The sequence below is a fragment of the Grammomys surdaster genome, unplaced genomic scaffold (assembly GCF_004785775.1).
Source record: "Grammomys surdaster isolate TR1022 unplaced genomic scaffold, NIH_TR_1.0 146, whole genome shotgun sequence".
Taxonomy (NCBI): domain Eukaryota; kingdom Metazoa; phylum Chordata; class Mammalia; order Rodentia; family Muridae; genus Grammomys; species Grammomys surdaster.
The window spans coordinates 6,476,006-6,500,924 of record NW_021604604.1 but is presented as its reverse complement, the minus strand read 5'-3'; the positions used below and the strand labels follow the sequence as shown (position 1 = coordinate 6,500,924).

General features: G+C 34.9%; 1 protein-coding gene across 1 annotated transcript in view; it reads left to right on the top strand.

Annotated features, from left to right (window-relative positions):
* Window positions 1-24,919, top strand: part of Malrd1 (MAM and LDL receptor class A domain containing 1) — a 639,509-nt gene that overhangs the window by 240,250 nt on the left and 374,340 nt on the right. The window contains exons 21-22 of the mRNA XM_028764924.1: window positions 18,698-18,854; window positions 22,668-22,778. Of these exons, the coding sequence (XP_028620757.1) occupies window positions 18,698-18,854; window positions 22,668-22,778 (268 nt within the window). The remainder of the gene's footprint in view (window positions 1-18,697; window positions 18,855-22,667; window positions 22,779-24,919) is intronic.

Below are 24,919 nucleotides of genomic sequence, written 5' to 3'. Positions count from 1 at the left end.
GTTCAAGTCAGAAAAGTCCTAGCAATAGGAAGGGGAAGTCGAAAAAGGGGCCTACTTCTAATAAAAGGCTGTCTGTAATTGGTATCTTTTGTCAAGGGGAAATAATTTTTCTGCTGTGGGTTCTTAGTGTGTGGGTTCTTTGTGTGTGTGTGTGTGTATGTGTGTGTGTGTGTGTGTGTGTCAACAACACTTCCAGCTACGATACAGGCCCAGGAATAATTAACTGGCCAATGCAAAACAAACTTAATGGTATTTTTATGGACTTTTTGTTTCAGTTTGCTTTTTTTCCCCCCTTTTGACAGTTTTGTTGTTTTTGTTTCTTTTCTCGTTTGTTTTGACTTTTAGTTTTGCAGATATTTTTGTGTTTCTTGGATTTCTTACTTTTTGCTTCTTGGGTTTTTGTGTGAAATAGAGAGAAAAAGAACATAAAGTCGGGTATGTAGGAAGATGGTAAGGATATGGGAAGAATTGGGGGAGGAGAAACATCAAAATATATTAAATTTTTTCAAAAACAAAATGCTGTATGTATTTTTTAATTAAAAAAAATGCTGGGCATACTACTCAGTAAGTGTTTTGTAGAAGAGGTGCCAAAACAAAATAGTTGACCAATTGTCATGGAATCTAAATGTGTCTATAGTGGAACAATATTATAACAGTTCTATTACCTCAGCCATTTTTTCCTATGAGTTGTATATCAGTAAATGACAATAGAAACAAGTTTTTTTAGACTTGAAATTCATATTTAGTACAAATTTTGAATAACTTAAGTAATATGAAAAGAAATTTCTTATATTGGATTGACCTAGTGGTTTCTGCAAGCAGAACAGAAACAGACCAAGGATCAAGTGTCTCAGAATGGAAGTAGGTTCTTCAGACACTTTACCAATGGGACCTGACAGCATTTATGGGAAAATAAGTCACAGACAACAATTTAATCTCCTATATTTCAGTCCATTCATTTTCTTTCATATTGGTACAGGGTCTTCTATGTGCAGCAGTTTCATGGCTTTGAGAAAACTGTATGTGGGTGTGGCTGTTGGTCCAGTGCCTGAGACCCATCTTCATGCATGGCCTCCCTTAAAAACTTCGAATAGGAATGAATGGACTAAGAAACTTTTCACAAAGATTAGAGAAGTTTCAGTTTATAAATTGATTGTGATGTATATGTAGGTTACTATTCTCTGTTATTGTCCTCCTAGGCTAAAAAAATAAAATAACAAGAGAGTAACAGTAACTAAATATTAGCCTTTTTCATGTAATGGAACATTCTAGAAATCAAGCAATGATACTTGAGAGTTGAGTTTGTGAAAGAATTTGTGCAGTTCCTTTCATATGTAATCATAGTAAATTAATTCAATAAAATTTTCAGTGGTAATATTCTTGATTGATAGTCAAAAACAACTGGGCTCAAACCCAGTTCGCTACTGTCTTTGATCTTTCTTTTGGTAATGTGGGAGCTACTTTCTTTGTATCTGGTTCTCACAGATATTAAAGTCTGCTCTTAAACACATTCCTGGATCTTTTTATGAAATGCATTTTCAGAAAACCAAGCGTTTGGGAGATTTATTGCTCGCCTGAGTTGCAGTTTTATGCTAACACAGAAAGCAAACCAGAGCACACTCCTACTAACTCTTGCCCCAAAGGAAAAGAACATAGAAAAGATCCAAGTTATGATAAAAAGTACATGTAAAATGCCCAATGCTCCCAACTTTCTTGATTGTTTTCTTCTTTATATAAAAAACTTTCATTTTGTTCATAGAATTTTTTGTTCCTCTAGGCAAGTGGTTGTCAATCTTCCTAATGCTGCAAATGTTTAATGCAATCTCTCATGTTTTGGCGATCTCCAACCGTGAAATTATTTTGATGCCATTTCATAACTGTAATTTTGCTACTGTTATGAATTGCAATATAAATATCTAACATGCATGATATATGTATGATATTTGCCCCTTTGGGTTATGACCCAAAGATGTGAAAACCACTGTGCTATGCAAGTTGAAACAAGCTTATTGTTTTAGGCCACTGGCTGGTGGTGTTTGCCCCACCCCCAATTCCCAGCCTCAGTTTTCTCTGCTGTTTTGTTTTTGGTATAGGATTCAATACACACCCAGGGCTGGAGTAAATTTTGAGTTCCACTCTTTCTAGGTCACCTGGTGCTGGTATTGAAGACCTGGGTTATCAAATCCAGCTTTTCCAGGGGCTCTTACCAGTTCTGTAGATTTACTTGCAGACCTGGTTAAGATATCATGACGTTGCCTGTTAAATAGGTCAGGGGTCAACCAAGGGATTTAGATTTTACACTATAGGTGAGCTTTCTACCTTAGAAAAAAATTACACTTTTTATTTTTTTAAAAAAGTTTTAATAAGTACTTTATTTACAAAATTTCCAATCCTCTTTCCCTCGTTTCCTCTTTTATTATTCACACACACAGAGAGATGCACAAATACACACACAAACACACACACACTACTGAATCTATTTAGTGCTGCTTATATGTGCATCAGGTTGTGCGTTAACATTTGGGACTGGATAAGCAGTATCATTTCTAACTGCATTTAAATATCTATCCTTCTACCCATAGATACATGTACCTTTAACCAGCTACCTTTGAGCCTTAGTTTCTTTACAGCTGATTCATGTAGCTTCTTTCTGAGGAGTCCTGGTTTAAGCAGGCAAGACCTAGATCTGAAATTCATAGCACACAAGGACTCTAAGTCAGACACAGAATACAAATTTGAATTGCATTCAGTTAATTAAAAATTAGTTGTAGAAATATTGGTATTTTTATAATCATCTTGGAAAAATACTCAGCCACTTAAAAGAGATAATCAATATACAAACTACTTGTTCCATGTGCACACAAGAATGACTGCAAAACCTGTATGGCTCATCCTGACAACTTTTTCATGTTTCCTTTGTTGTTCATCTTCAGCATGTGTGTGCCTATGATTTTTTTCAATTTTAGATCTCTGCTCAATGCTCAAGGGTAGTGAGTCTTTTCAAATATCTTTGTTTGCATGCCTATCTATGTGGTTCCTTGTTGCTTTATTGCTTGGTGGCTTCTTTCTGATAATCTGATCTCCCCATCCTGCAATCGTTTATTACCTTGTGAAGAAATCTTTCCTGAAAAATTTAATTTCATTTGGGGGTTTTGTTGACTTTTTCTCAGCATTTAAATATTAAAAGGGATTAAAATTTTAAACGATTTGAGATACACACTCTACAAAGGCCTGCCAGAAGTATAATATCAAGATAAGCTTGAAATAGCTAATAAAAGATGAGGTTAATTATCTTACTGGTTACACATGTAGTAATTTATAGAACTGGTATTTATGATGTTTACTAACTAAAACAGCCTTTGGAAATCTTTCGTTGTTTATTATATTATCAATTTGTTGTTCATTGTTTATTTTAGAGATGTGACTGAAATAATTGTTAACAAATTTATTCCTGGTCTCTTCATGAAGTTATATGTAAGAAATTATTCTGTCTGTTATGAGCATGTGATATTTTTAACTGAACAATGTGTTTGCTTAAGGCTCAGACTTGTGTTTATTTTTCTGCTTTCACTTTTGCACTAATATGAAATAATTAAAACCAAGCTATTATTATTTATTATTAATTATTATTAGCAGTAAATAAAGTAATGAGTTCCATCATAAATGCCATCATGTATGCCATTATAACTTCTTTTTCACATGTCCATTCTCTCCCCTCCTGATCATGTCCCAACTCTACCAAGTAGCTCCACATGTGTTTCTTGTTATCTATCTATCTATCTATCTATCTATCTATCTATCTATCTATCTATCTACGAATATTATTTCCCATATTTACATGTATGGTTAGATTTAGACTTGATAAATGGGAGAAAACATGCTTCATTTTCCTCCATTAATATTTTTTGTTCCTCCTTGCTCTGCCTTTAATCTATAACCTCTCCATTTCTCAGTTTCTCTACCTCACTTCTACATTCATGTCTTCTTTTGTACAGTTTCTCTCTCCACATATACATATCTACATATGTAGGCACACATCAACAAATATGTATATTCTACATGTGAGGGGAGGCATGACATTAGTCTTTCCAATTCAAATTTATTTCATTAAATTGATGATCTCTGGTTCCATCCTTTTCTATAGAATGACATAATTTCATTTCTTATTATGACTAAAACTCCACAGTGTGCATGTGTATGTATGTGTGTATGTGTGTGTGTGTGTGTGTTACACATTACTGTCAATTCATCTGTTGATGAACATCTAGCTTATGGAACAAAATTTTTATTCTAATGATAATAAGGTTGCTAAATCTTTGAAAACCTCTTGTCTGTGACTTTATTTAGTATATATGCCTAGTTTTCTTAGTCATAACTGTACACATTGTTTGTACTTATATGTGCATAAATCACATATATACATGCTTTATATATTCATATGTAGTTTTAATGGACATAGAGGCTCAACTATACACAAGAACAAATGTGTAAGAAACGTAATTTTTGAGCTAGGTAAAAAGAGGTGCATAAAACTTTAATGAGTAAAATTGAAGTAATTTTTATACCAGAACAGAGGTATAATAAAGTATCCTGTAAACTATATATGTGTGACAAATATTTGTGTGTTTTTCTCTTAGCTTCTGATAATGTATGATATGTTTGTAGAAAGCATTATAATTTGGAAATAAAGTGGGATTTAAATTTAATAATTAGCAAAAATAAAATGAGCTATATTACTGATTTTATTAGAAACATTCTAATTTGTGAGCCTTGTTTTAATTTGGACAGTTTATTACTTGTTGATAATTGTTTTCATTTTATGTAATAATCACAACACTCTCATTAAAATTATTCATCATAAAATAGAGTCATTAAAATTCTTTATTTTAACACAGGGAGTTTATATAGATGGTATTTTCTTTATCAACAATATTTAGACATTTCATTAAAGGTATACAATAAAAGTAATCTAGTTTCTACAATAATAAAATTTGGAGATAAAATCTGTATTTTGACTACTGTATCATTATGGGTGTCTTTAAGGGATGATTTTTAGGTGAGGTGTTGTTCCGAAAGTCTTTAGTCTCAGTATTCTGAAGGCAGAAACAGACAGATATTTCTTAGTTCAAGGCCGTCCTTGCCTTTATAACAAGTTTCAGGCCAGGTAAGGGTACACAGTAAGACAGTGTCTCAAAGGAAACAGACTGGTCTTTACATCTCTAGTTATATTTCATGAAAACATTGTTACTATATATACAGTCTCATAGTATATCAATTCTAACTATAAAATTTACAGTCTTCAAATATTGCCTTTGAAAACATTAAGAATGTCACTTAATAGTTACATTTACTATTTTAGTTTATAGAAATAATGTATACAAATAACAAAATGTATAAAGATTACTATCTAGATATCCTTTAGATACCATTTAAAACAGAATACGAGGACCAAAATGGGCACAGTTGTTCATTTGAAAACAATGCCAGATGCTTGATACTAACAAAACAAGTGGGAATCATGACAGGGTGAACTCGGAGCTGACTTTAAGTAGCTGTGAAAAATTTTACTTATTAAACCCAAAGTGATATTTACAAAATCAGAGAAGAATGGTAAACAACAGTTTTTTTTTATGTGAAAATAAAGTGAGAGCAAGTGCTTAGGAAGGAAATGGATTTGCTGTCCTGCTTTCTGGAATTAAAGGTACTGAATGAGAGTAAAGATTTTTACCCAAAGGATATTTTTTACATGGCTGCTGATAAGAAGGACAAGAGTGTAAAAGGATACTCATGAGATAAGTATGTATCAATGAGGGAGGGGAGAGGAGTAAGGAGGGAGAGGGAGAGAGAGAGAGAAGCTAGAAGAGAAAGAGAGGGGGGCATGGAGGGAGGGGAGGGGAGGAGAGGAGAGGAGAGGAGAGGAGAGGAGAGGAGAGGAGAGGAGAGACTAGATGAGACGAGACGAGAGAAGAGAAGCGAGAAGAGGGAGGAGAGAGAAGATATTGATAGATATAGAAAGTGTTTGGTTTTACCAGGATAATGGAAGTGCTCAACTGGAAAAGGAGCAAGAGCAGAAGTTTAGAGTATAATCATTTTAGACTCATGCAGACTTGAAAAGAGGCTCAGAATTAAATTGTCTTAGTGGAGAACAGGAAACGTCCAGAGGCTGGATGATGACTCATAGCAAAACAAACAGAAGCCCAACCTCATCCAGTTTGTTGCCTGTTTGAGTGCTATATCTTATTGTTTGGCATTTTGCTGGTCAGAATCAAACATTGCCTTCTTGTATAAGTTACCTGTATTGAGGTAAGGGTGCTAAATTCTATATTTAGCAAGAAAAGGTTCAAACTTTCAAGGCAAAACAGATTTTTTTTAAAGAAATGAAACAAATTTAACCTGTTATTAGTTATTTCTGATAAAGGAAACTCTACATGGAAGTAAGGATTGGGTTAGTGTCTTAACTGCTAACAAGTAATATGAATGGATGCACGTGAATATTGACTATACACAATAACCTATTTTGCTTTAAAGTATGTAATTCTCTTTTTTAAATATTCTAAAATAGGAGCAAAAAGCAACAGAATGGAAATCTGTACATAACATGCTCTTCACTACATCTGTTTCATGAAAATAGCAATTAAAGTTTCTGACCTCTATAATGTAATATAATACGTAAAACAGCATGAAAATGATAACAAATGCTTTCTTCTGGTTTATTGCACCAATGCCATCTGTATTCCTTCAGTTTTATAGTCAACTTGAAAATGAATAACTATATCATTTTGATTCAAAATAACAACTGTGCAAATAAACCAACCACAGAAATGAAAACTCCCTACCACCTTGGTGGACACTGATGATGGGAGGAGAGGGTTCAAATCTTCTCTGACATGTCATATAAGCCACGATTTTAGCATGCTGAAAGGTTCTGTTTGAGTAGAAATAAGCAAAGTGAAAAATACCACAGTAGGAAAGGGTCTCAAAACCGAACATTGGTCATTGGTAAAAGAAATGGGCAGATCTTTAACAGACTTACGAGAACCAAGAAAAAAAAACCCTAAAGATGTTAAAAGAGGATGCGGAGGTCATTATTAACCCTACATACATAATTAAAGTCACAGAGGTTGTATTGTCTTATGCATTAACATGAGGTCTTGAGGCCGCTGAATTCAAAGGTCATGGTATAAACCAGTGTGTTTGTGTGTTGACAAGCGTTTAGTTGTCAACTCGACAGAGCCTAGCGTCATCAAACAGGAAGGTCTTTACTGAGGAGTTGCCCCAACAGAATCAATTTGTCTTAATTATTAGTTGATGAAGAAAGGCCCAGCTTGCTCTGGGCAGTTTCATACCTAAGCATATGGTTCTGTGTCATATAATTAAGAAAGTTAGTCTATGGAATTTTGAATAAAGTCAACCTTAGAAACTGGGCAATGTATTTCATGAATTATCATACACTGAAATGAATGTAATGTGCAAGAACCCTACACTGACAATGTAAAAAGTATGTTTTAACCTTTTAAAGAACAACACACGGACATTGTAATCATGTTACTCATGATAGGAACACTCATCTTTACTCATAGGTTACTGTGGATTTTCATGGATTCAGTTACTCCTGGCCATCCAAAGTCCAAATAAATGGGATGGAAAATTTTAGAAATCAACTATGCTAAATAAGTTTTAAATATGTGTGATTGTGAGTAGTGGATGGCCTTAGACCATATCACTCAAGCCCATCTGGGCCTCAAGTCACTCCATCATTAAGAATATCCACACTAGATGCTACCTGACTGGACATCACTTAGCAGTCATCTTAAGAGCCAGGCTAACTGGTCAGATAATAGTGCTGGTGTTTAAGCAGTCCTCTATTCTAACCTGCATTGCTCTTATTAGCTAGTATAACTAATTCCTGTATTGAGTTTACAAATTAAATGCTCTATGTACACATAAGGCAAATGTAAAGTACAGATTGTTGTCAGAATCCACTGGGGATCTTACAAAGTATCAATTACTGGGCAAACTTTGGGAGAACAGAACTACTCATAGCTACAGAAATATCAAACTCTCATTTGAAGCAATGGATTTTCATTTGAGTTCTGTTAATCTATCATTAGGAGGAATCCTTGATAATTCCTTCTGACCAAATCTAACAGGTGGCTGAAGGCTGTGCTCTAATTCCACTGGGACATAACTTCTATGTCCTGTTTAACAGTCATAATGGAGAATATATCAGAAATGTAAGGGCAGTTCTGAACACAGCTAGTAGCTGTGTCTGTTTAACTGAGGAGATGTGAAAAAATTAATGGGAATTTGACACATTATCTCAAAGAATACAGTTTCACTGACATATTAATAACTAGTGGAATAGATCAGGTATTACTATGGCAGATAGTGTCTTATGGTAGACAAATAAGGAATATTTTTACTACAAAGTATATATATTGGTAATTAGAATCATATGATAGGGCCTATAGTAAAAGTATAATTAATCTTACCTTGTTTATGCAAGGGAGAAAATTTTTGTTGAACAGATTTGAGTTTAAAATACAAAAGGACTGAATTACAATATGGTCACTACCACCCACCATGGAATTTAACTAGTCTGAAATTCAGGTTCTTCATATAAGAAAAGAGAGAATTTTTACTTAATTTCTGGGTGGGTGGAGTGATTAAAAACTCAAGGATTATATATTAAAATTGCTGTTAAATAATACATGCCCCATAGTCTCATTTGGTTTTGACCATTGAAGACATTCATTCAAAGCTAAATAAACTTCAGTTCAAGTTTCCAGAATGGAACATATGTATTTTACTTTTGACTGTCTACAGCTAGTATTCCAGATGATTCCACGATTTATTAAAACTACAGTTAAGTAAACACCTGGAGAACGGTTAGATTGGTACATAGTAGATGTGGGTTGCTGTAGCTCCATTTGTTGGTTGATCGTCCAGCCAGGGTCTTCCTGTACAGTTCATCCTTTTCAGGGTCTTTCTGTACAGTTCATCCTTTTCCTTTCTGTCGCACAATAACATCCTTCCCCTTTCCTTCCTCTAGCTATGTCCCTGAGTTCTCAAAAAAATTAATGTAGGTTAGAATGTATTTTATGCTATTTTTTTCTCTCTGCATGAGGACCATATTTCTTTTAATATTTACAGGGAAGCTTGCTGGTAAATGATTCCATTTTTTAAGTATCTGAGCATGTCTGTATTTCTCCCTTAAATTTGAAAGCTACAGGACATTCTTGTTTAGTCTGTTTAAAACAACACTTTGAATATGTCACCCTTATGTCTTAAAAGGTTATAGATGAGATGTTTCTTTTTATTTATTTGGACTTTCTCTGTTCCCCTTCTTTGTCTGTGTATAAGGCTTTTCTCTTTGGCTTTGATATACCATGTTTTGACAGTGCTGTATATGTACTGTTAAGCTTCCTGAATGTATACCTTGTTCTCATCAAACAGGATTTTTTAATGATTATTCTAGATATTTTTTTCTGTTTCTTTCCCATCTTCTAGAATTTTAGTTTCTTCCTCTTGGTGTGTTTTGTACCTTCCATGTCTCTGAGCTGGCGCTTTGACTTGTCAATCTTTCTGTAATTTTAAAGTTAACAATGTACTAATACATTTCTATTCTTATCCATCTTTGAGCTTGTGTAATCATTTCTTGAATCCCACCAACATTTTAAAATTTTCAATTTTTATAATTTCTAATATCTGAACTTCTTTACTAAAGTTTCTTTTATGTATGTGGGTACCTTTGCATTTGGAGCATAGATGTTCAGAATTGAGAGTTCATCTTGGTAGATTTTTCTTTTGATGACTATGAAGTGTCCTTCCTTATCTTTTTTTTATTACTTTTGGTTGAAAGTTGATTTTATTTGATATTAGGATGGCTACTCCAGCTTGTTTCTTAGAACTATTTGCTTGGAAAATTGTTTTCCATCCTTTTACTCTGAGGTAGTGTCTATCATTGTCACTGAGGTGCATTTCCTATATGCAGCAAAATTCTGGGTCCTGTTTATGTATCTAATCGAATAGTCTACGTCTTTTTATTGGAGAATTGAGTCCACTGATGTTGAGATATCAAGGAAAATGATTGTTGTTTCCTGTTATTTTTGTTATTAGAGGTGGAATTATGTTTGTGTAGCCATCTTCTTTTGGAGTTGTTGGAGATTACTTCCTTGCTTTTTCTAGGTTGTAGTTTCCCTCCTTGTGTTGGAGTTTTCCTTCTATTATCCTTTAAAGTGCAGGATTTGTGGGAAGATATTGTGCAAATTTGGTTTTGTCATGGAATATCTTTGTTTCTCCATAGTGATTGAGAGTTTTTCTGGGCTGGCACTTGTGTTCTCTTAGTGTCTGTATGATATCAGTCCAGGATCTTCTGGCCTTTATAGTCTCTGGTGAGAAGTCTAGTGTAATTCTTATAGGTCTGACTTTATATGTTACTTGACCTTTTTCCCTGACTGCTTTTAGTATTTTTTCTTTGTTTTCTGCATTTGATGTTTTGATTATTATGTGATGGGAGGAATTTCTTTTCTGGTCTAGTCTATTTGGTGTTCTGTAGGCTTCTTGTATGTTCATGGACGTCTCTTTTTTTAGGTCAGGAAAGTCTTCCTCTATAATTTTGTTGAAGATATTTACTAGCCCTTTAAGTTGGGAATCTTCACTCTCATCTATGCCTATTATCCTTAGGTTTGGTCTTCTCGTTGTGTCCTGGATTTCCTGGATGCTTTGGGTTAGTAGCTTTTTGCATTTTGCATTTTCTTTGACAGTTGTGTCAATGTTTTCCATGGTATCTTCTGCACATGAGAGTCTCTCTTTTATCTCTTATATTCTGTTGGTGATGCTTGCGTCTATGACTTGTGATCTCTTTCCTAGGTTTTCTATCTCCCGGGTAGTTTCCCTTTGAGATTTCTTTATTGTTTCTACATCCATTTTTAGACACTGGATGGCTTTGTTTAATTCCTTCACCTGTTTGGTTGTGTTTTCTTGCAATTCTTTAAGGGATTTTTGTGTTTCCTCTTTAAGGGCTTCTACCTGTTTACCTGTGTTCTCCTGTACTTCATTAAGGGAGTTATTCATGTCTTTCTTAAAATCCTCTATCATCATCATGAGAAGTGATTTTAATTTTAAATCCTGCTTTTCCGGTGAGATGGGGTGTCTAGGGCTTGCTATCATGGAAGAACTGGGTTTTGATGATGCCAAGTAACTTTGGTTTCTATTGCTTATGTTCTTGCGCTTGCCTTTCACCATCTGGTTAACTCTAGTGCTACGTGCACTCACTTTCTCTGACTGGAGCCTGGCTTTCCAGTTATCTTGCTTATGTCAGAACTCCTCAGAGTCTAGATGTCTCTGTGATCCTGTGATCTTGAGCTTCTGGGTGGAAGAACTTCTGGGACTCAGACCGCCTCTAGGATCCTGAAATTTTGCTGTTCTGAGTGCAGTCGTTCCTCTAGGATGGCTCAGGTTATGGTGTCTTCCCAAGAGCAGACCAGCTAGGTGTTCGCTGCTCTGAGTAGAATGACTCCTCTAGGATGACATAAGTTGTCTTCACAGGAGCAGACCAGCTAGGTGTCTGCCCCAGCCAAAAGGACCAAGGGACTGGAGGAAGGGTAGTGGTATTCTGGAGGGGCAGGGTTTGGGTGGTTGATGGGTCCTGAGCGTCCCAGGCTCCCGACTGTAGGTCTGGTCCATAGGGTAGTGGGAGGGGGTTCTTACCTGCTGCTCTGAGTGCAGTGGCTCCTCTAGGATGTCTCAGGATATGGTGTCTCCATGGGAGCAGACCAGCTAGGTGTCTGCCCCAGAGAAAAGGACCAATCAAGTGGCCCTGAATTTCTTTTAGTTAGTTATATTAGAATTATACTTTTCTCTTACAATTATCTTTGTATTTAGTAACACCAATTTTTTCTTTGTTTCTTAAAAATATTTTCTATAATTTTTGAATGGCTCTTTAGTAGGTGCCATAGAATTTTTGTCTGCTTTGTCGAAAATAATGCCTCTCTTGTGGTGACTACCTGATAATTATTCATTTTTTGTGGCCCTTAATAGTCACATTTTATATCCCATTGCCTTTCTAATGGTTTTCGATTAAAAAGAGAAGATTGTCAGCTATAGGTTATGTGTATCTCATGAGTGTTTAAGATGTACTGTTGTTCTCTTGAGGGATTAACATTCCTGGATTTAAAGAGTAAATTTCATCCTCTCCACAATATGCAGCTGCTAACATCTCTGCAGTGTTTATGTGGCTTTCCAGTGTTGTTTAGGGCTCCATTTGGTGGTCAGCCAAGACCTCAGACAGGGACATAACTCATCCCCTCTGCGGTTCACCATTTTCTAGGAATTTCCTTATTTATGTCCATGCTCTCCATTTCAGACTTTGTTTTCTGAAACATCCAGAAGGCATTTGTTTATGCCCTGTTTTCTGTCTAGGTTACAAGCACAGGCAATTATCATAGCAGCTGTTGGTATAATGGAGCTGGAATCAGCAATTCAGCAAAAAGCAGCCTGTAGCCACATCTAACCCACTGCCTATCCTTGGAAATAGTATTTATTGAAACATAGTATATACTGCCCACTCATTTACATATTTTCTATGGTTACTTTTGCCTGAAAAGAGAAAGTCAAATACTTGGGATAATATCCTGCATAGAGTACGAGATCCACATCTAACTCTTCACAGCAAAATCCCTAACCTCTAAAACAGAACGTTATTGAACTTTCTCTATATATTTTATTGAAAACTGAAATTCAATATTCCCATAAAAGGTAGGAACACTGTCTGAGTTTTTACCAGCATACACTGTACCAACAAGAAGATGAAACCCTTGTTTTGAATTAAACAAAAATGGTACGTTTTATGTCTTTGATTCAAATTAAATTAAACAATAGATTAAAAGAAGAGGGTTTAGGAAATTTACAAATTCATCTTATGATACTTTCATCTTAAGTTTGAAAGATAAATTCTCACTATTTTTGATAATAGAATACAGAACTGCTTTTTGAAGCATGAATATTCTACACATGTTATTTGTCCATTTTCTCAGGTGGCTCTGTGGCCTTGCTACAGTGGCCCTCACATATCTCTTCTCTTGTGCTACCCAAAGTTGCAGGGGCCTATTTTCTTGCATGCCTGGAATGGCTTTATTAAATGCTTCATGAGTAATAGAAAAGAGACTATAAATGGGTACAAGTTCACCCTCTGGCTTTGCTTTCCCCCAGTTCACACACCGAGCAAACATTTAATTAGTACTTTCAATTCTCAAAGACATTTTACAAGCTTTTGACATCTGGATGTCTGCCTAGGAAGCAACTGTTTTATGCCATGTTTCTTGGAGAAGATTTGTTCCCTTAGCTTTTTGGTTAACTGTTTATTTCTGTTGGTTTAATGATGATTTATGATTTTGAGAGTTTTCAAATATTTTCTTGTGTAAGATTAGATGTTGTCTTGGTTTCCAGTTGCTACAATAAGATACTCTCACAAAAGCAACTTGAGGAAGGGATTACTAGACTCAGAACTCCATGTTATAGTCCAACATTGCAGGAAAATTAAGGCAGCAGACACCTGTTAAAGCTAGCCACAGTCCTTCAACAAGCAAGAGCAGACAGCAGGAATTGAATGCATTCAAGTGGGTTGGTATTCAAATTATTTAGTGTTTTCATTTGGTATGGGACCGAGACTGTGAACTAGTACTGCCTACATTCAAAGTGGATTTGCTCATTTCAATTAACCCAAAAATCCCTCATAGGTATGCTTACTGACCAACCTAATCTAGATAATGCCTATTGAAACTCACTGGGGATCTTGTGAAGCTGAAGACTAAAACTACCTGTGCTGGCTAGTTGATGTGAACTTGACATGCATTAGAATCATTTTTGGAAGAGGGGATCTCAGTTGAGAAAATGTTCTCACAAATTAACTTGTAGACAAGCCTGTGGTAAACTCTTTTGAATAACAATTGATGATGGCAGGGGCAGTTCACTGTAGTCTGTGCAAACCCTGGGCTATTGGTCCTAGGTGCTCTAAGAAAATATGCTCAGCAGGTAAGGAGGAGAAAGTCAATAAGCAGCACTCGTTTATTGCCTCTGTATCAGCTCCTGCCCTCTTTGAGTTTCTGCCATGACTTGCTTCATTGACTGGTTATGATATGGAACTATAAGATGCAATGAACCCTTTCCTCCCCCAAGTTGTTTTGGGTCATGGCAGTTTGTCACAGTAATAGAAAGTCTAAGACACTAAGCAAACACACACACACACACACACACACACACACACACACACACACAGATACCAGGGAAGGCATCAATTGTGCTTTAACTTTCTGTCTCCTGTCACCCAAATCTTATTTTGGATCTCATAATTTTAGCATAGTATAATGTCCAAATTTAAAATATTCATGAGCTTTAAAAATCTCTGCAACTTAAAATGTTCAAATTCTCTTAACTCGTCAGTTCCTGTAAGTTTCCAAAAATAATAGAACAGAGAAAAATTACCATTAAAAAAAAAAGAACCAAGGGATTGCAAAGTTAATCACCTCTTCACACTGAAGTAGAACCAGCAACTATCATGGAAAACTTTAAATCCTACAGCTCCATATTCTGCATGTGGGACAGTCCCATCCATTAAGCTTTGCCACCTGCTAGATCACACAGATTTCCATCTAGGTATAGGCTAGGTCCATTTCACACCCATGGACTCCTGGAGGATGTGCCTTGGTCATAACATCTCTAATGTGCTGGGTCCTCTGCTGGTACTTATCATCACAGCTGTAATCTGTTGGTGTTCAGAGTCTCTCTCCAGGGAGCTGAACAGGCCTCAGATGTTCTCTATATGCCCTCAGTATTTTATCGTTTTCGCCTTCAAAATCAGAACTATAAGTGAATCGTACCACCAAATTCTGCCCGGTGGTGATGTATGTAACTTGGCCTCTTTATACCACAACATTATCAACATCTGGGTGCTGACTCTGAAGAACATTTTCCTGTTATCTCAGGATATAGAAATGTAGGTTTCTCTTGAGTGGAACCAATCTTTTTAAGAATGTAGCTACTTGCTTGTCTGCATTCTCCTTGTCTGAATATTTAAGCTTACTCACGAATATTTCTTATCTCAAACAAATTAGTTTCTTATCTTTAAATTCAACACGCATCAAATTCTAAATATAGGGGAAGAATTCAGTCGAATTCCTGCCAAAATAACACATAAATGGCTCCTAATTCCATTCCTGGTAAAGGCCTATGTTTGCCTCTAAAGCTGTTCAAGTCTCGCCATATTTTCTGTCCACTATCCTTGTTTCCTGCACTATTACTAACTTCCTTGCTCCTACTAGAACAGTCAATTAAGCTTTAATAAGAGCATGCATTGAATTTCTTAGCCAGAAGTTCCAAAGTCTTTCATATGTCCCCCACTTAAATATTCCATAAAGCAAAACATCACATGGTTGGGTTTATCAAAACAGTTCTTTTACTTTTCTGTGACAATTTCTGTTTTATTTGTCTTCCTGTTGTCCAGCTTCACTTCCTGATAGTTACTGGTTCCACTTTGGTGTGATTATCCATTGCAATGCAGTAGTTCTTCAATTATGAAAACAGAATGGTTTCTCTATCCTGTTTATGGGGTTCTTATAGGAAGTGAGAGTTAATAGAATTTAAGTTTTATGGTATTAAAATTTTTAATGCCCGTGAATCTTTTAAAGTTGGACACTACACTACAAAAGTTGTATACTACACTACACTACAGTACACTACACTACACTACGCTACACTACACATAATATGAATTATATTTAAAATGAGATTTGTTGACACAAGGTAGAAAACTACAGCTTAAAGTAATGCCTTTCTCTCTCTTACTTGCTCCGTTTGTGTGTGTGTGTGTGTGTGTGTGTGTGTGTGTGTGTGTGTGTGTGTTGATAAAGAAAGAAATTTGGTGGTTCATGTCTGTGTTAGAATTCCTGTTGCTATAACAAGCAAAGGGCATATGTATGTTCAGACTCAAGGCTTCCACAGCATCATACCAGGCAACACTGGCCAGAAACACAATGTTTTTTTTTAACATTATTTCTTAGTCAGTACACATACACAAACCTTTTACTGTTCTGAAAAATTTTATTCCCTAGTCCAGTTCTATTATGTGGATCTCTATGGAGCCATACTCCACAATTTAAGAGTCTGGCATTTGAAAGCCATTAATTTCTTTAAAAAAATGGCTGTAGGGACATAATAACAATTCCAGTCCCACTTACGAAAGATTGTTTTAAGTGATATGTGAAGACTAGGTGGAGTGATTCAACAATGGAAATCGATAAACCAGTTAGCTGGCATATTATACCAGGCCAAAAAGAATCTCAAGAGTTAAACTTAAGGTTGCAGCAATAACTTGAAGAAGAATGGCCATTTCAGGCCATATCTTAATAGTAGTACTAAGTTTCACAGACAACTCGAGAAACATTTAAAATATTTTATCATAAACTGCTGTAAAGTTAAACCATTCCAGACAGTTGTTTTAATAAAAGCTCATATGGTAAATAAATTATATACAGTCAACTGAATCATAAACATCGGTAGCATAGTGTATTTTTTTCTTGTTATTTTGTTGCTTCTTTTATATACCTTGATATATATATATATATATATATATATATATATATATATATATATATATGCTTTATTTTTTCATAGTGCTGATACGCTAGTGGTATGCTAGGGTACAATTCCTGGAATATTTTTCACTGAGATAGAATTTAGGCAAATTCATATATTAGTCTTGCTTCTTAAAACTACCTTAACTCACACCTTCTCTGTTAGTTTGCTTCCATTCACTAGAGTAGGATATATAAGATAAACAGTTTTAAAGAAGAGATTGTGTTGTGATTAACAGTTAAGAAAAATGGTTTTATGAATCTCAGTCCAGGTGGGGGAGCATGATCAGGAGGACATACATGGTCGTGGTAGATCAAAGCTGCTCATCTCACTATGGTAAGGAAGCAAGAGACAAAAGCCCATCAGCAAAATGTAACTTTTTAGTCCTGCACATCTGGTTACTTACCTTCTCCAGCTGGTCCCTATTTATTAATGTTCTATCATCTCCCAGTGCTCATTAAACTATCAATCCATTGATGGGGTAGAGCCCTCAGGATCCCCTCACCTCTCCAAAAGTCTACTTCTAAACAAAGATGGAACCCCTTCAATAACTAACTGTAAGTAAATATTTCTTATCCAAACTCTATCATTCCCTGGAAGGCAGAATGCAGGGTTGCTGATTTCATTATCAGAAACTTATAGTAGAAATAAAACCATAAATTATACCTGCTATTTGATGCTTATCAAAAATTGGCAAAGTACCATGAGATAGTCCACTTATTGATTTCTTATTAAGACCACAAAGAGAGGTATCTTAAAGTACAAATGCAGAGCCTATCTTCAGAAATGTTAAATAGTGTGCTTAAAATTGAGTACCTTGTGAATGATGAGCCCAGAGGCCAACCCGTATCAAATGTTTTGCAGTCGATTATATTTCCAGCTCCTTGGATAGTCACAGGATGTTGAGCAGAACCGAGTACTCAGTAACTAGGTGGTGCTGAATGAATGCATCTGTCTTTCTTTCCATCTATTCCTGTTAGCTCTCTCTTTCTAAAACAAAGGATGATAAAACTTACAATGAAATTGGTTTTAATAAGAAGTAAGCTTAATCTCTATAGTATCAAGTAACTATCTAAGACAAGAAATGGCAATAAAAATTAATATTTTTTAAGGAAGTCTTGTCTTAAAAATGTGAATAATTGCTTTTTGAGATAATGTCTAAAACAGCTATGCAATAATCTGTTCTCTCTTTAGTAATTTATATCCCTTTATTAAATTTCTTAAAATCATAAACTCCTTGAGTTTGAGGCCAGCCTGGTCTACAGAGTGAGTTCAGGATAGTCAGAGATACACAGAGAAACCCTGTCTTGAAAAACCAGTCTATCTATCTATCTATCTATCTATCTATCTATCTATCTATCTATCTATCTATCTATATGTGTGTGTGTGTGTATGTGTATGTGTATATACAAATATATGTATGTATATATAAAAGATTATAAACTCTGACTTTTATGTGAAAAGAACATTGTTATTTATTTATTTTTACCATTTCTAGTTATTTTTTTCTATTAGATCTTGTGTCCAGGAAAGGAAACATACATTTTAAAATTAGCTATAAGATTATTAAAATTTGTTGACATGAAAATGAACTAAATTAATAAGGTGGGGACTAATATGAACTAAAAGATTTTCCAAACTGTGAGTTCTGCTCCGGGAAAGGCTTGACTCTTAATTTTGGTATCTGTATTGGTGTGTTTGTGATTTCTTCCTCCTTACACTGTACTTGCTGATTTAGGGCACAGAAGATAAATTTCTACAAGTATATCAGAATATTTGTTTTATCATTATATTAGAACAAAACCAACCATTTTCTCACATTTGGTCATTTTGATGTTTGCAATAATTCATACTCATGTGTTAATAGACACCATTAAAAGGCCCATTAATTCAGAATCACAACAGAGAAGTATTCCAGGTGAAGGTTACAGATGTAACTATGCCATAAAACATTATCCTCATAGAAAATATAATCATATAGCATTAAGATAGAGACATTGTCAAACTATGTCATTTTTTTATCATTTTTTTCTTTCTGTGTATGATGGTCTCCCCCCACCCCCAGAAATACCACAGATGGTTGGTACCTGTATGCTGACAGTTCCAATGGGAAGTTTGGTGACCTGGCTGATATTGTCACTCCTGTCATCTCGCTCATGGGACCGAGGTGTACATTGGTTTTCTGGACGTATATGAATGGAGCTACAGTGGGCTCTCTTCAGGTATTGTATAGTCAATATTGTTTATTGGAACTGCCTCTATGACCGTGCATACAGAATAGTTTGTAGTGTGATTAAAGCAAGTGGAAACATCATTAGAATCACAATGAGATAATGTAGAAAAAGCTGTTTCAGAGCACTACATTTGTGGCTGGAAAATGATTTCCTCTTTCTGCAATGTATGGCTATTTCCTGTCCAGAATTTGTGGCTTTTGTGAGATGCCATTTTACACTGGAACATGCCATGTTAATTTCAGCATTAGTGTTGAGAGTATAGAATGATGCAGTTGACATTATATGTGTGCTTTTGCAATGCTCCAATCTGGTGTCTTCTGTGGGATGGTGGTAATACTACACTTTCCAAAAGATTTCATTTCAACTTGTTTCCTTAAGAAGAAAAATAACTCTTAAATTATTAAGCTCAGTAAAGGTTTCACAGATTTTAGTTAATTCAGTAAACCCATTAATTAGAGAGATCCCATTTTTGCTTAATTGCACACTGTATCAAGTTTTAATACAAACTACAAAGCACCCCTCATTTTGCTAGTGCCTTTCACATGAACATTTTCTTACCCTTCCCCAGACACCTAGGACCTCAGTATCTTAAAATTATGCAATTGAGTAATTTTTAAAAATGTCCTGCAGTTTGACTTTGCCCTGTGCATTTTTTGCTATGGGTTCATCTCATATGATGTTATAACACTAACTTCCACTGGTTTATGGTTATTGGCCTTGTTTGTTTTGTCTACTTCATATCAACAAATTTGTTTTCTTCATACTCAAGGCCTTGTAAAATTTTAATCTGTCCCAATTTTATTGAGTAGCCTTTGATTCCAGTAGAATTTTTTTTGGCCCAACTAATTTACTATGACTATCTAAGTGTTGTTTAACTCAATTATTCTGTTTATATTTCTAATTTCCTTTTATGTTTTAAGTCAAAACATTCTCAAGTATCTTTTTTTTCAACTTACTATTTTATATTTATATAAAATGCATGATTAACATACTAGCTATTTATACAAGTGTAAATAACACAATCCTATGTTTTTCCAATGTGTTGGTCTATTAAATTAACATTTCTTGAATATGTAGACTCTCTCACTTTAGCTACAAGACAGTCTGGGATCCAAATCCTATCTCTTTGGCAAGCCTAATCATTTTCTAGGAATTTTAAAAATGTTCTTTCTTTTATCCTTTTTTTTTTGCCAAAGTATTCAAAGCTTCTTTTGCACAGAGAACTATCTGGAATCAACTACTTCTGATTCGTATCTAATTTCTTTTGCCTGACCAAAATACACATCCAAAATTGAGAGAGGTTCCAGCAAACCATGTCCACCCTATCTCCTGCCTTCATTTTGAATGTTCTTTGGTAGAGAGTAGTATTTAAGATTACTTGTTGAATATACATGGATCTAGCTCAGTTTTATAGCATTATAATTCTATTTTACTCATTTTTATTGCCCCTTTGTATTTCTAGGTAACCATGTCCCAACATTAACTCTCAAATACCCGACTTAGTTACAATGACTAGTGCACAGAATAGTTTCAAAACAGTCCTGATTAAAGGAATATATAGATGAAGGCTACCCTTTTAATCGTCTTCCTAAAATATCTGTGTTTGCATTTACAGTAAGATGAAGCTATGCTACTTGTGTGTTTTTCCCGCAAGAGAAGGAAACAGGCTATGGCAAGCTACACCACTTCTTTTCCAATAATTTATTTAATGTTATAATTTTCTTTTTGTAATAAGTATGATTCATTAACACTTAGGATTGCTTTGTTTTAGAACTTTCAGGAAAATATGTTACCTCTCAAACCTGTGTAAACATATATTACTTTAAAAATACTAGTGTGAGGAATATTTTAATGGAAAATTTAGGTTATCTTTGTAGGACTCTCCTTATTTATGATAGATAAGTCTTCTTTCTTTTTAATGGTGGAAGACTACCTCAGTTTATTGTCACCATCAGATCATTTTATTTTTATTATATAAAACAGTGTTTCAATTTAATTATATTTTAATCATATTTTTCCCTCTCTCAAGTTTGTCCAGATCCTCTCCTCACGCCTACTCAACCTTAACTTAATTCTCAAAATCAAACCAAAAACCCAATACAACAACAAAATGCCAAAAACCCAGAAAACAAAATACATCATCACCCAAAAGGAAAAACAAAATAAAACAACAAATCATACCCAAATAAAAGCTTACATTCATAAAGCTATGGGGTTCATTATTTTTTAGTAGTATTCCTGAACATAAGTCCTGTGGTTGATATACCTAGTGTTGTTGTTCATTACAGAAAACTGATTTTTCTCTCTGCCAACAGGCATAAATGATAGTTCTGTTACTGACCTTTACATTCGTGGTGAAGTTTATATTGATTTGTGCATAAAGTTTTATATAAGTATAACACAATAAAATAGAATAGAATAAAACAAAAACTATCACATCAATTTCACATGAAAGACCAATAGAAGCAGAAAAACCCCAAGAGAAGGCATAAGAATCAGACAAAGTCCCATTCATTCACACACCCAGAAACCCCATGAAAACACTATTATAATATAAAGCAGATTAGTCTTCTAGTGGACAGTATCATAAAAGTGTATCCATGTGCTTATATGCTTGAATTTGTTTAATAACATCAAACTGCCTAAACAATATTATGAAGGTATGATTTTCATTTGCTTTGCACTGGTATCAGTGGACAAAATCTATGCCATGGAAACACAAGGAAATGAATTGGAACTACCAGAAGCTATGTATAAATGACATGGTTGGCAGCTCTCCTGTAATACTAGCTCTAGGCTTGACCAGTTAACCCGGTTATACTCTTGATGGCTTATTTTACATCATATTAAAATCAGAGCCACAATAATTGTAGTAATTGTCTAATGAGAGTAATCCAAGTACTCATTCACAATGAGTACATTACTATGCTATCACTATAACAAAGACTTTAGTTCATGTATAAAGAGGAAAAGTTTAGTTGGGGTTGTTCTTTGAAGTCTGTGGCTTGGTGACTAGCTTCAATGCTTTCAGGGCTTGTGGCAAGGCAACACATCATGGAAAGACATTATGATGGACTAAAACCTTTATAACCTGAATAGAAAAGAGAGAGAATATGGGTCCGAGTCCCGTAATCTTCATTAAGGTCACAAACTCTGTGACCTAAAAGATACCTGCTAGGATAGCCCTCAAGGTTTTCACTCATTCCCAGTGATGCCACTGATGAACCAACCCAATTCTCATGTACCTTTAGGGGACAGTAAAGTACAAACTATAGGAAATGCGACGGGCCTTTCTTGACTTCAAGACCATTGAGCTCATACAGAGTGGGCAGTGTTCATACACAACAACTCATCTGTGCTGCTCTGCTGGCCTTGTATTATGACATAACTACCTGCTGAAACCAATTAGGTAGACAAGTCATTCTCAAAAGAGTGTTCTAGTAGGTAACTTAATACTTTTCCTTTCAATCATTTATATATTATTTAATATATAACATATCATCTGCCGCTGCCACATTTTTCATAAAGCCACATAGAGTTGGATTCTTAATAAAATGGTGTCTGGTTAGCTAGGATTTCATTGATAGATACTCATGAACACTTTTATCACATCCCCACATAGAACTTGTAAGATTCTCCCTGGGGCACAGTGTTCTGAGGTCACAGTAGAAAACTAAGATATCTAATGAAAAAGTGTCTCAGATTTCCCTCTCAGGGACTACATGTAGGTATTAAAAACCTAAAAGTCCCACATGTGTAAAGCCTAATATTTAAAAGCCAATTCTTTATTTATCTCTCCAGGTTCTCATCAAGATGGGAAATACAATTTCCAAAGTGTGGGCTCAGAGTGGACAGCAAGGGCCACAGTGGAAGAAAGCAGAAGTGTTTTTAGGCATCCATTCACATGTGGAGGTCTGTGATCCAAGGGACATTTTTAAAGAAAGAGCTTTGTTAATTTTTGTCTTGAATACCAATTTCTTTCTTCTCCTTATCTTCATTTCTTCCCATTTTCAATTTGATGTGCAGTATGAATGCAGAACATTTAACACCCCATATGGCATTTTCTGTAAAGAATGTACCATTTTAGAAAGTCATAACTTCTCCCAATTAGATAGTTACAATTCTAGGTATACTTAATTTGAGTGATAACCATCTCTTATTCTCAGCAAGCTTCTCACATTGAAAGAATAACTTCCCAAATTCCGAGTTTCAACATTCAGACATTTTAGTACTATCATTTCAAACGTGACTTTGAAAGTCATCTTTGAAACTTAATTTAATGGTTCTTAATTAAACCTTCTTACAGTAAATAAATCTGTGTAATTAAAATATTTTTGAGGCAAGTGCTGGTATATATATATATATATCTTTATTTAGATTTTAACATCTATAAAATAAGACATATCCAATGATGTAAATTTTCAAATGGTAAAAAAGAACTACAATATTAAAAATAGTGACTATTATAATATGAAAAGTTGCTATTGGACTCCATTTGGGGGTCCCAATAAGAATTAAAAGATCTCTAGTTTGGATGAGAATTAAATTTAATTTTTGGATATTAATATAAAACAAATCTTGACTATTAAGATAAATGAAGCAAGAGCCCATGCTGTTTACGCAGGAGGACATTCTCTTCTTTTTACTTTTAAGTAGGTGGTGGTTAGTTCCAGGAATTGGAAAATACTTAAGTGATAAGATCATTGTTAAATATTGTATTTGCTGTTTATATAGCACAAGCAGGCATGGTGGTTGTGCATGCATAGCAAATATCTCTATGATCCTTCTTGTTAAAGCAGCTTTTTTCAATAATGAAAGCTCTGATTGATGTACATGTATAAAGGCTTGATACTGCTCTGTGCCCAATTTCCTGCAATATTATGTGGAATAAATATCTTATATTTCTTTGCCGCTATATGACTATCTAGTATCCTTATTAAACATTTAGAGATAGTTTAGTATATGGATAGGAAGTTCTTCTAAGGAAATAAAAGTTAGAAAATAAATTAGTGACTTTACATATAAGGCTTATCATTAGGAGGCTAGATATTCAATTCCAATAGACATTCAGTGGAGATAAAATAAATCTCAGCAAGAATACTTAAAAGGATTGCTCCAGTAAGATATAGGCTTCCAAGCCAGCTAAAATATTTCTTATCAGTTTTGTACATGTAGAATATTAATATGGGAAGATTGTGTTCAAAGGATATTAAGTAATATGTTAGCACGTAGAAACATGGATATAGTGTTTTCCAAGATTCATCTATTTTACACCTTGAAATTTGGCTAAAAGGTGAGCTCATATTGATTGAATCTTTAAGGGTGAATGACATGTGCCTTAGGGATTTATTATGTGAAGGAGCAACATGACTATAGTAACACTTAATTAGGTCTGGGTTATAGTCAGAGGTTTAGCCCATTATCATCATGTTGGCAAACATTACAGAGCATAGGCAGATATTGTGCTGCAGAAGGAGCTGAGAGTTCTACGTCTTGTTCTGAAGGCAATAGAAGGAGACTGTACACACCAGATGTAATATGAACATACATATGACGTCAGAGCCCATCTCCACAGGGATACACTTCCTCTAACAAGACCGAACCTATTTCAACAAGGTCAGACCTACTAACAGTACCACTTCCTATGGGCCAAGCATTCAAACACACAAGTCTATGGGGGCCATTCCTATTCAAACCACCACAGCATGTAAACGTTTGCTTTTGCTTATGACTCATTCATCTCCTCAGTAAAAATGCATTAAGCTTCTACTATGAAAAATACATTGAGAAGGTTCAGTGATGAGAAAACATGTTCATGATTCTTTAGTGATATGATTCCTTTCCCTTTAGACTTAGAAGGATGAGAGTATGTAACCTTGACTTACATGATGAAGCAACATTAGAAGTCTACAGATTATTTTTGTCAAAGTCCTATATTTAAACACAATGTTTAATTATGATAACCAGAGCAATCATATATACACACACACACGCACACACACACACATACACACACACACACACACACACACACACACACACACACACACACA